The 13,886-nt window shown below is 47.6% G+C and overlaps 1 protein-coding gene across 1 annotated transcript; it reads left to right on the forward strand.

Annotated features, from left to right (window-relative positions):
- Positions 1-4,074: 4,074 nt before the first annotated feature.
- dhcr7 (7-dehydrocholesterol reductase) lies at positions 4,075-10,684 on the forward strand. Its single transcript, XM_068568872.1, has 8 exons — positions 4,075-4,159; positions 4,864-5,035; positions 5,229-5,451; positions 5,620-5,710; positions 5,821-6,034; positions 8,938-9,142; positions 9,868-9,999; positions 10,220-10,684. Exons 2-8 carry the CDS (start codon positions 4,884-4,886, stop codon positions 10,682-10,684), a joined length of 1,482 nt encoding a protein of 493 aa, XP_068424973.1. The 5' UTR covers positions 4,075-4,159; positions 4,864-4,883.
- Positions 10,685-13,886: the final 3,202 nt, after the last annotated feature.

Below are 13,886 nucleotides of genomic sequence, written 5' to 3' on the forward strand. Positions count from 1 at the left end.
AATGGACCGGTCTTCGGTGCCGACATGATGCACTTCCTCCCCAAACATCCTGAGCTGTAATCAAAGCGCTCAGAATGGATTTGTTGTGAATGAATCTTCACGTGACTCATCGCGCTGCTCTCGAGGTCCCGTGAGGCGCTTTGTGTTTTGTTTCTTTACTTCCTGTCCACGTGGTCTCACTCGTGAACTAAAGCTTATGTTCTAACATGCAACATGAACAGTGACCTGCGTTGTTCAGTGATATCGCTCTGTGTGATGAGCATGCTGCAACAATGATCAGTTATTATACTTGAGGATAACGCTGCTCTTCGTCCTATTTCTTTATGATCAGAGTTTATTTCTGATGCTACGTTGTTCCCAACTGACACACAGACTTCTTCTGAGGTTGCTTTAAAGAAGCATTTAAGCGTGTCCTTCAAGGATTCTTCTTTTCTGGTCGCATAATTATAAAAATTAAATGCAGAGAAATTATATTTTCATAAAACAATTCAAACTAGATTATCTTAGATTAGAAAACTTTATTTATCTCCAGTGAGGGAAACTCATTTGTCACCAAAAGACAACAAAATACAAAGTTCACAGAGCACCAAACACATTACACAGAACAACCAGCAGCATTTTTACAGCAGAACAACGTCTTGTGAAACATCTCCATCGTCCATGTTCTCCTCCTGCTTCATCCAGGAAAGGTTGAGATCATTCCTCTAAAAATATTGAAGAACAACAATTAGGATTATCACTCATTTCAATCCTCAAACAACATTCCCCACTAATGTGTCGAGGTCATTGCGCAGCCGTCAGTCCTCTGAGGACGTGGAGATCTTGATGGAGCGCGTTTGTCGTCTGAATAATAACGTCCGAAACCTGCGAGCTCGAGTCGAACACATCCTGCGAGGGCGGAGCACGATCACGTGAAACAGCCGAGCCCTCTGATCTCTGAAGGCTTCAGCTGTCAGCCGGCTCCTGCTCTCTAACCCCCGGACACGTGCAGGGAAAAGATGAATTTTAATGTCGGATGACGACGCTGATGGGGGCGGGGGGGGGGTTACATCAGGACAACAGGAGGGAGGATCTGCTCTCATTAATTTTTCACTTTCATTTCTATTCAATTATTTAGCAGCCGTGTTGCACTGCGTCTCCCATACAGCACGGGCCTCGTACCCATAAGACACTCAAACACCAACAAAGGGACACACACACACACACACACATGGATACACACGACCATGGCAGCACATGCATGCACAATATTCATAAATTCTGAATATTGTACGTATGCGCACACACGCTGTTATGCATACAGACACACACACGCTCTCCCAGGGGAGCTGATTAGGGTGAGATTCATCATGCAGCCCGACCCCTCCCCCTCACCCGTATGTGCAATGCACACACACATACGCACACACACCGCCCGCTCTTTTTATGTCGAACACACACACACACACACACACATCCATACGCACACGGCGCATTCGAGCTGGACTTCTTCTGCATTGACCCATTTGCATTGACATCATCCTGTGGAGTATATTGGAAGGACCGGAGTCGCACAACAACAAATAGACACACACACGCGTGTGTTGCGTTGCCAACATGGAAACAAAGGACTGCACACGTTGAGCCTGCAGCTGGCGTCTGAACAGCATCCGTGATTAACATCACTGTCCTGGTCCCAGATGCTAGAAGGGACATCAGTGTGTTTTACTTTTCTTCTCACTCTCAGGCCGCACGACGCGTGGCGATAATCTAAGTACATTCAACAAGAACCAAGTAGGATTCCTTCAAGAAGGCCGAACTACAAAGTGTGATCAGTAAATGTTTTCGTTTTAGTTTGATGTGACTTCCTGCTGACGTCAGGACACTTGTCTCTATGAGGAAGCTCTCAGTCAGGATGAGGAAGACAGAGCAACTGCCCTGTGTGTGTGCATGTGAATATGACGTTGTGTTTTTAGAAAGACTCAGTGGGAGCAGGGCACCAGGGCTGTGCTCCATTTAACACACACACACACACACACACACACACACACTCAGTAGCTCACTTTGTAAACAGGCCTGAGCACCAAATTAAGCTCCCAGACTCTTTCTGATCGTCACCGTTGGCGTCGCTGCAGAATCTAACAACTGGAGCATTTTTACATCAAAACCAGGCGGCAGCAGAAAGACCCAACGCAACCCAAATCTGGTCTTTGTCTCGTACACATTGTGGAGCTGCGATGTCTGCCGCTTGGCCCAGATACATCACACCGTCTGCATGCAGCGCAGCAGCATCTGATCAAAGAGGAGGAATGAGACGAGGGGAAGGGAATAAGGACTGAGGAAACACAGGCGGCGAGAAATCAAAAACAAGGGAGTCACAGAGGGAAGAAGGAGATGAATAGACCGGGAGGGTTGTTGAGAAGAGCAGGGAAAGAAAGATGGAGGTCAATCGGTGGTGCGAGATGATGCTGCGAGAGGAGTTCTTCTGCAGGAAACTTTGTGGAGACGAACCGAATTGTGTCTTTCTTCTTGTGTCTTATCTCAGTGAGAGAAATGAGAAACTTTAATGAAATGAACTTAAACCGAGTGGACGCTGTCCAGCGAGCTCACGGCTCAGCGCTCGTCTCGCAGCAGCCGAGAGGTTCACGAGTGTGTTTGGAGCTGATTGCACGAAGGAGAGAATGTGAGGCGCAAAAAGCCACAAGAAGTGAGACAGGAATTTATCTCCAACCTCGACATCAGAGCCAGGAGAGCAAACACAACACCGCTCATCAACTGTTCCTACACATTCCTCACCTGGACATGAAGATAAACTAGTTTCTCTCCTCCTTTCCTCCTTTCCTTCTCTCCTTCTCTCCTCCTCTACTCCTCCTCTCCTCCTCTCAACCTCTTGTGGTTTAAAAGAAGAAAACTATTAAACATGATATAACACTCGGATGAGGGAAGTCGGTCATTTTATTCTACTCTTTGTTTTGGCTGATCGGGAGCAGAGAGGAGGGGATATTCTTATTTGTGGTAGAACAAAGCACAAACGCATGTTTTTCATGTCTGATTCAACACAACATGGTCAACACAATGTGTTTAACACAACGTCCACATCTGCACTGCTTGTTCAAGTGTTGCAGAGTGCAGTTTGTGTTGTGGCCTCATTGCTTTTGCATTAGTGGGTCCGTGTGCTTAAGTTGCATGTCCGTCACAGCGCAGTGTCGCCCCCTAGTGGACAGATTGTTTACCTGCACCTGGAAACACAACCCGTTGCACAACAAGTGCTGCACATTGAATCAATGTGTATCAGTGTCACGGGGCATTTTGGGGGGAAAACACAAAAGAATATGTTGAATAAATGATCAAGGAAGAACACTTTCATCACATGACGTTCATGTGATTCAGGTGACACACAAGAGACGGGTGTCATCCAACAAAGAGTCACATGTTGGGCCCCAAATTGACCTTTTTTCTGCTCTCCCGTCAGGTTAAAGGTCATTCTGTGCTCTGGTCTCTGTACTGGTGATGTTGCATCTTCCCAGTTTGGGTAAACCTGACATTTGATATGAACATTTCTGACAATAAATTGTATATATAGAAGATAATTATGAAATCTTCAGCTGTAATTTAGTCCAGGTTGTGTGTGTAACGGCATGCAGCATCATGCTGTTGTAGGTATCAAACACGTATACAATTGAAACTGTTATGTGATTTTATTTTATGCCAGTTGTGCTATTGAAGAAAAAAAGATGCATTATTATATTTACATTTGTGTTGTCTATAAAACGCAATAAGAAGGGTTATCACCATGATACAAAAGTATGGAAACAAACATTGTCTGTCGATGTCTTCTTGCATTTATCATAAACATATTAAAAGTCTACTAAAGGCCTCGATAACCAGCTGTTTCATAATGATGCCTGTGCCTCGTTCACTCGGCTGAACCATCCAACCACTGGCGGACCTGTGAGGCGCTGGTGGCTCCAGTCAGCATTGACCAATCACAGGCCAGCTCGCCTCCCGAGGGCCCACCTTTGCACGATTGCCATTGGTTGAATCTGAGTGAGCAGTGGTGTTATGGGCGGAGCCTGAGTGTCTCTGGTGTCCAGCGGTCGCGCGTTACGTGATAACGCACCTGGGCCGCGGGTGGAAGAAGACACGAGCAGCCTCCTCCTGTGTCCGCGTGTTGTCTGAGGTGAGTGAGCCGCGGTGTGTCAGACACACGGTGTGTCAGACACAACACAATGCAGGGAACGTGTGTTTGACGTGACTTCAAACGCGCTTCAGGGTACAAAGGACACATTGTTGCTTTAATCTCTCAGTAGTTGTTCGAGGGAGTTCGCGACAATGTAACTAAGTGGCAGAGAAGAGGCGCGTGCACGACACAGCAAGTGCATCTCATCGACTAGAAACAAAAAGAGACAAATGTTTCGTCTTTGTTGATGTTATGTAACCGTGAACCTCCTCCCTCTGTTCCATTCCTCTGTCAAGTAGCGTGTTGAGGACAAGTCTTCATGTTCTGTGTGTAGCAGCGTTAGCTCTCGTGTGCATAGCCGACTGCGAGCCAGTGGCTGGCGTTACCTTTGCTCCAGGTGTGTGTGTGTGTGTGTGTGTGTGTGTGCGTGTGTGTTAACACCATTATTGCTTCATAAATGATTAGCCTGTCTAAGTACACTGCATGTATTGAAACGTGCCGTCACACATCTCCTTTAAAAGCGTGCACACACACAGAAAGTCAATCTGTGAATAAAACAGAAAAAAGGAACACTTGACAGTTCACGTCAGAGTTGCGTTGTGGTTGTGTGTTCGTTGTCTCGGCGTCTTTAAACACAACTGTGTACAAAGTGCAGCGTGCTGCAGCAGAACCGCTGTTGTCCTGATGACTTGACCCTTCACCAGAAAAGGAGCCGTGTGGCATCATGGAGGCCTCCAGGAGACGAAGCCAGCACGGGGCCAACGGGGCCAACGGAGCCAACGGGGCCAACGGGGCCAACGGAGCCAACGGGGCCAACGGGGCCAACGGGAAGGGCTCTGGACAGGAGGAGCAGCCGGCGCAGTGGGGGAGAGCATGGTGAGTCAGAAGGATGTTCACCACAAGGCTATCACCAAGTTGAACCTAACGGTTCTCTTCCTCAAGGTGCTTTTCATCATATGTATTGTTACTGTTTCTACTAGTTTGCTTGTACATTGTAGTATAAAGTGCATCATGGTGTCGTTTACTCGCACCCGGCCTCACGCTGTCTGTGTGCACGTGGGACCCTCAGGGAGGTGGACTGGTTCTCCCTGTGCAGCGTGGTCGGCCTCCTCTGCTTCGCCCCCTTCATCGTCTTCTACTTCGTGATGGCGTGCGACCAGTACCAGTGCTCCGTCAGCCAGCCGCTGGTGGAGTTGTTGCGCGGGGAAACCACGCTGCTCTCCATCTGGGCCCGGGCGCCCTCCTTCACCTGGACGGCTGCCAAGATATACGCCGTCTGGGTGGGCTTTCAGGTGAGGGGCGAGAGAGGAGGAGTGTGTGTGTGTGTGTGTGTGTGTGTGTGTGTGTGTGTGTGTGTGTGTGTGTGTGTGTGTGTGTGTGTGTGTGTGTGTGTGTGTGTGTGTGTGTGTGTTAGAGGGTTGTCCATCGTCTTCACCTCTTCCTGTCGTGTCGTCTCTCAGCTGTTCCTGTACATGTGCGTTCCTGATGTGAGTCATAAGTTTATTCCTGGCTACGTCGGTGGAGTGCAGGATGGAGCACGAACCCCTGCTGGTAATTCACACACACACACACACACACACACACACACACACACGTAGACCCCTCCCACTGCTTTTATTCCACATCCATCACCTAATATTGTCTCGCCCATGTGACCTCAGGCCTGATCAACAAGTACGAGATCAACGGGCTCCAGTGTTGGCTGATCACTCACGCTCTGTGGTACGCCAACGCGCAGCACTTCCTCTGGTTCTCTCCCACCATCATCTTCGACAACTGGATCCCCCTGATGTGGTGCGCTAACATACTGGGCTACGCCGTGGCCAGCTTCGCCTTCGCTAAGGCCTACCTCTTCCCCAGCAACTCTGACGACTGGTGAGCACTGAGACACATGTTATAAACTGGAGTCCTCCTCCTCTCGTGCTGCTTGATCCGGGGTGAACGTTGGCTCCAGGTCTCGTTAAGTGTGGCTTCAGCCGCATGGGGTCAGAGACCCCATGCTGGAAGCACACTTCATGTTCTCCTGCGGGCTTATTATTAAGTGTGGCTTCAGCCGCATGGGGTCATAGACCCCATGCTGCAAGCACACTTCATGTTCTCCTGCGGGCTTATTATTATTATTCTTCTTATAGTCAAACCACTACTCCTCCCAGAGCGTTGCCAGCACATGCGTAAAAAATACATCGAAACGTGCGGTTTGCGCGGGAATCGTGAGGTATGACTTTTCTAAGAGATTCGCCCGGCCGTTTTCCCGAAAAATGCAAAAAACGTCAAAAACTGTCAAAAAAATTTCACGAAATGTTCGTAGAGGGTGGCGCACCAATTAACAGAGTGAGAAGAAGCGACAGAAACTGCTAAAAAAATAAAACGTATTTTGTCTTTACTCCCACAATGTTCACTCTTCATACACCATTGTTGGATAGAAACGTTGGAAATCTTGTCTTCTGTCATAAACTGCGGTCGATAGGAATCCAACAGACTCAGACGTCTTGAAATCGGACTGAATGTGAGAGCAAGTCCACCTCGCTCTGCCATCCGCCGCCATGTTAAATCTCCCTCCAAAGCCACGTCTCCCCTGAAGCTCGTACCTGATTTGTAAATCGCCCGTACAGACACATGTTTTATCGTACAGACTCGCCAGTCACAGTATCTGTTCATCAGGTCTTCCTAACGCTCAATATGCGATATCGAAGCAATAGTGGCTTTTAAAGTACCATTTTTTTTAAATAGTTTGAAAGGAGTTCCACAGTATTTAGGTCTATTAAGCTCAGCGTAAGGAAGTCCCTTTGAAGTCATCACCATGGCAACCTTTGCTCTAGCGACCCACAGGTGTTCTCGTTAGGGCAGTTTAACAGACACGCAGACACTTACACACGCACACACAACACAGATGACTTCTGTCTCTCTGTCTGTTTGTCTCACACACACACAGACACACATACACACACACAAACAAACAAACACATACACACACAAACAAACAAACACATACACACACACACACAACACAGATGACTTCTGTCTCTCTGTCTGTTTGTCTCACACACACAGACACACATACACAGACACACATACATACACACACAAAGACGTTTACGTGTGTTTTATATTGTGTAGTTGTCAACACTGTGATCATTAATAAGGTCATATGATATTTCATATACGTTTGTGTGTGTTCAGGACGTTCAGTAGTTTATTTCCTTAAGTCCACAGTCCAGTCTGCCTCTAATCAGTCTGCTGGCGCTCACTTGGTCACCATGACGACGGCAGCACACAGGTGCTTCATATCAGCCAATCAGTTTAACACACAAACCAACTCAAGTGCTTTGGAGGAGAGACGGGCGTCAGAAACAAAAGCTATATATTGCGACGTCTTACGGCAGTAGTAGCCACACTTTCAAAATTTCTTGCGAAATTTTCTAGTTATTATTATTCTTCTTATAGTCAAACCACTACTCCTCCCAGAGCGTTGCCAGCACATGCGCAAAAATTACATCGAAACGTGCGGTTTGCGCGGGAATCGTGAGGTATGACTTTTCTAAGAGATTCGCCCGTACGTTTTCCCGAAAAATGCAAAAAACATAAAAAAAATTTCACGAAACGTTCGTAGAGGGTGGCGCACCAATTAACAGAGTGAGAAGAAGCGACAGAAACTGTTAAAAAAATAAAACGTATTTTGTCTTTACTCCCACAATGTTCACTCTTCATACACCATTGTTGGATAGAAACGTTGGAAATCTTGTCTTCTGTCATAAACTGCGGTCGATAGGAATCCAACAGACTCAGACGTCTTGAAATCGGACTGAATGTGAGAGCAAGTCCACCTCGCTCTGCCATCCGCCACCATGTTAAATCTCCCTCCAAAAGCACGTCTCCCCTGAAGCTCGTACCTGATTTGTAAATCGCCCGTACAGACACATGTTTTATCGTACAGACTTGCCAGTCACAGTATCTGTTCATCAGGTCTTCCTAACGCTCAATATGCGATATCGAAGCAATAGTGGCTTTTAAAGTACCATTTTTTTTAAATAGTTTGAAAGGAGTTCCACAGTATTTAGGTCTATTAAGCTCAGCGTAAGGAAGTCCCTTTGAAGTCATCACCATGGCAACCTTTGATCTAACGACCCACAGGTGTTCTCGTTAGGGCAGTTTAACAGACACACAGACACTTACACACGCACACACAACACAGATGACTTCTGTCTCTCTGTCTGTTTGTCTCACACACACAGACGCACAGACACACATACAAACAAACAAACAAACACATACACAAACAAACAAACACATACACAAACACACACACACACAAACAGACACACAAACACACACACACAAACAGACACATACACACACACACAGACACACACAAAGACGTTTACGTGTGTTTTATATTGTGTAGTTGTCAACACTGTGATCATTAATAAGGTCATATGATATTTCATATACGTTTGTGTGTGTTCAGGACGTTCAGTAGTTTATTTCCTTAAATCCACAGTCCAGTCTGCCTCTAATCAGTCTGCTGGCGCTCACTTGGTCACCATGACGACGGCAGCACACAGGTGCTTCATATCAGCCAATCAGTTTAACACACAAACCAACTCAAGTGCTTTGGAGGAGAGACGGGCGTCAGAAACAAAAGCTATATATTGCGACGTCTTACGGCAGTAGTAGCCACACTTTCAAAATTTCTTGCGAAATTTTCTAGTTTTTATTACTATACTCTTAGTACACAACTGTATCGGCTTGTTTTCTCCTCTCCTCTCGTGACGCTGCAGCAAGTTCACAGGGAACATCTTCTACAACTACATGATGGGCATCGAGTTCAACCCGCGCGTGGGCAAGTGGTTCGACTTCAAGCTCTTCTTCAACGGCCGGCCCGGCATCGTGGCCTGGACCCTCATCAATCTGTCCTACATGGCCAAGCAGCAGGAGCTGTACGGCCACGTCACCAACTCCATGGTCCTGGTCAACGTGCTGCAGGTGAGGCAACAAGCACGTCTGGTAAACCGGCGGCGAGTGTACTGATCCATCAGGGAGCCGGGAGGGCTGCAGGATGAAAGACACAGAAGCTCAGCCTCTCTTTCCTTCACGTCTCAGCCTCTCTTTCCTTCACGTCTCTTCTCACACATGTTGCATAACTTACATCTTTCACCTGAAATTTAGCATTTAGCGTTGACCACTAAATGTTAGAGGTCGATTAGTTTTATATGAATGATCTTATATTGATTCTTGGAATCCAGAGATTGACTGAGCTGAACAGGTAAAATCAACTTAAATGTCGTGTAAGTATGATGACAGGAACAGCCGTTAATCCCAGGATCTGATTAATTAATTCTTCAATAGTCAGCAAACAGGAACACATTGTAATTTAAATGAGACGTTCATAATCAGAGGGCAAAGCGTTGAGGCACTTTCATAATAGCGCATCAAAAGGGCCTCAGGCTAACAACAGATTTAGAAAATGGACAGAGCAACCATAACCGTTCATATTTCATGATGGAAAAACATCTAATCAGCAGATAAGTGTCATGATGGAGCATGTTCTGTTTACAACGTGCATTATATTATACAGCCTCATTAAATATAGTTGTTCCTCGTTAAGTTTACGATCCTCTGCTCCAGTTTGAGTCCATGTTTCTGTCTCCACGCTGCTCGTTGAGTCATCATGAAGAAGCATGTTGACTCGTTGTTTTGCTTCCTCGTAGGCCGTCTATGTCCTGGATTTCTTCTGGAACGAGGCGTGGTACCTGAAGACCATTGATATCTGCCATGACCACTTTGGATGGTACCTGGGCTGGGGAGACTGCGTGTGGCTGCCGTACCTCTACACACTGCAGGTAAGACACACAGCATACACCGTAGGCATGATGGTGGAAATATGAGACGACGCTCGCGGCCTTGTGGGTAAATTAATGCATCCAGTCTGTCAACTTGAAGCATGTGGAATAAATGAAACGTAAGAGAGGAGACTGTGGGGGTGTTGTAGTAACGTACCTTCACATGGAGGTATGTTGGCCGACGGTAGGTGTGAACACAGGATGTGTTGTGTCTCTCCAGGGTCTGTACCTGGTGTACCACCCGGTCCAGCTGTCCAGCGGCCACGCCCTGGCCGTCCTGCTGCTCGGCCTGGTCGGCTACTACATCTTCCGCTCCGCCAACCACCAGAAGGACCTGTTCCGGCGCACCGAGGGCTCCTGCTCCATCTGGGGCCGGAAGCCGGCGCACATCGAGTGCTCCTACCGCTCGGCCGACGGCGGCGTCCACCGCAGCAAGCTCATGACCTCCGGCTTCTGGGGCGTGGCCCGCCACCTCAACTACACGGGCGACCTGATGGGCTCGCTGGCGTACTGCGCCGCCTGCGGCTTCGGCCACGTGCTCCCGTACTTCTACGTCGTGTACATGACCATCCTGCTGGTGCACCGCTGCGTGCGCGACGAGCACCGCTGCGGCAGCAAGTACGGGAAGGACTGGAAGCGCTACACGGACGCTGTGCCTTACCGACTCATCCCTGGGGTGTTTTAGAGCCGGGGGAGGGGGTGCAGGGCGTGAAGGGTTAAGGGTGGGGGCTAAGGTTAAAGAAAGGGGGCGGCAAGATAAACATGTTTGGTTTTATGCGCATCAGGAATACACGACACGGAGCATTTGAACACCACACACATGCAGCTGTACACGTGTGTGTTGTGTGTGTGTACAGTAGGTGTGGTGTGTGTACATGTTCTCCTGCCTTCTGATACACTGGTCTGCTGCTTTCATTGTGCTGAGACCAGTTAACACGGTGAACACTTTGTAACAGGACAACATGTCTGAGAAGGACAGCTTCATGCAGAAGGTGTCTGGTCTGTCGTCCGCCTCGTTTAGACGTGTTGATCTCCAACAGGCTCCTTCTAGAAGAACCAGAAGAAAGGCTGTGTTCATTCCTCACAAAGCTGTGACATTCCCACGATGCATTTTCTCGGTTTCATCATTTCATCATCACTCATTTATCAGGTTTCACTTTCTCAAATATGAGAATCTGACGTTTTCTCTTCTGTTTCATGTCTTTGTAAATCAGGATTGTTTGTTCATGAAAATCAAATTGGACGACAACGCTTAGCGCTCAGGTAGCTCACCAGGAGAGTTTTCATTACCTTTTCACACTAAACGAGTGATAACCATGAATAATTCATATATTTATGAATCAATATTAATGTTTTGTTGTCACCAGACTGACTTAATGGACCAAATCTGACTGTTGGACCTGCCTCATGTAACTTGTTGTGATCTTTGTGAAGGTGTGATCTCTCGGCCCGTCTGACGTCGTCCTGACGTCGTGACGAGAGCTTTGCGTTGGTAACCGGTCCGTCTCGTCCTGATGGACGAGAACAGATTCTCCTCTGAGCCTGTGGAGCTGGAACGTAACGATGACTTAAGTCAGTCTCTGTATTCACTGTGTTGAACCAACGGGTTGAGCAGAGCAGCTCGACGCTGATAGAAATGTCCAAAACCGTGTTTTTATTTCCTCATGCCGGCACTGCCTTTCTCACGGAGATAAAGTCTAAAAACAAATTTGTGTTGACTGTTTTTCTATTTACACAAATGGAGAAAAAGGGTCAATTGGAGATTTTACCACTTATCCTTTAAATATAATTAAAGTACCAAACTACATATGTGTGAACGTGAGGGCCAAAGCAGCAGCAACATGCGTCCAGGTGAGAGGCACGCTGGTGTTATACCTGCTGTTGAACACTAGGGGGCAGCAGACGACTGCTCTCTCACACACACACACACACACACATCTCCAGAGGTGCAGAGGGTTCAAAGCATGCACACACACTCTGCAGTGAGGATGTGCTCGTGTATCGTGAGCTCACTTTAAAGAGGAAACAAACCGCTTTAACGAACAGCAGCTGCTCTGACGAAACATTGCTAAAAGGTTTTGATCTTTCAGCCAATTTAAACAAAACCACTGCACTATGTTCATGCAAGTAATGTTTTTTTGTACAAACATTTGCTGTTTTATCAACATTATTTCGTTTAAGTAATGCTGCACTCAAAATCTCAGTGGATAATGCACATAAAACTGCATCTGCACACAGCTCCCTTTAACATGTCAGAACAAGCATTAACTCAGCCAACGTGTACGATAAAGCACAGAGGAGGTTTGAGGATGCTGGAAGGAGAGTCTGTGCACCAGAAAGTTAAATGAACCCTTTGGATACACATTTATAATGAAAATATGTTGTTCAGATTATTTAGGGCGACCGTGGCTCAGTGGTGAGCGGCCCGCTCGCCCGTAGCTGCGACTGCGGTGTATGAAGGTTAGATAGTTTATAGATAGATTCCTATGTAAAGCATCTTTGAGTAGTCAGAAAAGCGCTTTATAAACTCAAACCATTATGATTGTGGCTTGATCCAAAACTCCAGAGCAGCTTGTAAATTGTTCTTGTGTGGGAGTTTTGTCACTTAAAAATGAAAAAGCTGAGGCAATTTAACGTTGACGTCACATCTAAAACACACGTTAAAGGTGAATCAGAGCAGATAAAGACATGGTGAGTCCCCCCCCCCTCCTCATGTAGGCTCATTACGCCATGTGAGCACCCCCCCCCCCCCCCATCACGCTAATGACACAAGTTATGGATGTGAATCAGTTCTGATAATGGGAGGCTCATTGATCCCCCCTTGCCTGTGTTCGACGCTAACGCAATATGCACCGGGTTCACTACATCGCATTACATGGAACGACATCAGCAATCACTCCGGCCCGAACTTAATTGATTCCCAAGTTATCCCCGAGGGCGAGGACGCGTCGCTTCACTCATAACCCGGCTGACGAATAGCTCCCTTTGAAGGAAGAGGAGATCTGAAGAGGGCCTCGATCGCTTTGCGGCGACACTAAAAGCTCGGCGATTGAATTTGCGAGCGTGCGAGTGGAGATCACGCACTGGTCCATATGAACGTCCAGCGTGCACAGTCACCACATGGTGGAGGGCCCCGTAGGGTCCGTAATGAGGGCCGGTGGGGGGCAGGGAGAGAGAAAACTGTGGGTGAGAGAACGAGTCGGAGTATAACGGGACGCTCCATGGGAGACTTGAGGAGCCGCTGCCACTCCTCGGCTACAGTTGGCTTGATTTCCCCAGAGGGCAAATTAGCTTTTATTGGAAAGCTTGGGTGGTGGTGGAGGGCGAGGGGGAGGGGGGGTAAGAAACTTGTGGTTGAGTCTTAAGACCAGAAGGAAAGGGGCGACTCAGTTATGATTTGTCAGCAAAGCTGTGAGCACCCGCCGGTTCACACGTAGCGCATAAAGCTCAGCAGAGCTGCACAGAGCGCTCAGGCCCGATCATCACATGGCGGCGATGGAGGTCAGATGAACCGGCTGTATTCACCGCAAATGTGTCTTTACTGTATTTCTTCTGCTTCCAGCAGCGCGGCAACAGAAGCAGCCGCTCGCCGTGCTTCAGACACGGACGCTCATGACGACGTGTGCGATGGTCGCTGGCAATCCCCTGGCTACCCCTCGAGCTCCACCATGAGGTTTATATTGTGGTTTCGAGTGACGTGTCTGTCCACGAGTGTTGAATGGATTGAAAGACTGGATGTCATGTGACCCTCAGGACTTTGGGAGCCTTTCATGTAGCGCCATCAAAACTGTCAGCCCGCAAACTAGCTATTAACATTATGCCAATAACCACTGGCGCTGTCCTACGTTAGCTTAATGATGTTAGCGATCAGCTCGCGTCTTCTTTTC

This window comes from Clinocottus analis, unplaced genomic scaffold (assembly GCF_023055335.1).
Source record: "Clinocottus analis isolate CAN_PGR_092001 unplaced genomic scaffold, fCliAna1.0.p SCAF_83, whole genome shotgun sequence".
Taxonomy (NCBI): domain Eukaryota; kingdom Metazoa; phylum Chordata; class Actinopteri; order Perciformes; family Cottidae; genus Clinocottus; species Clinocottus analis.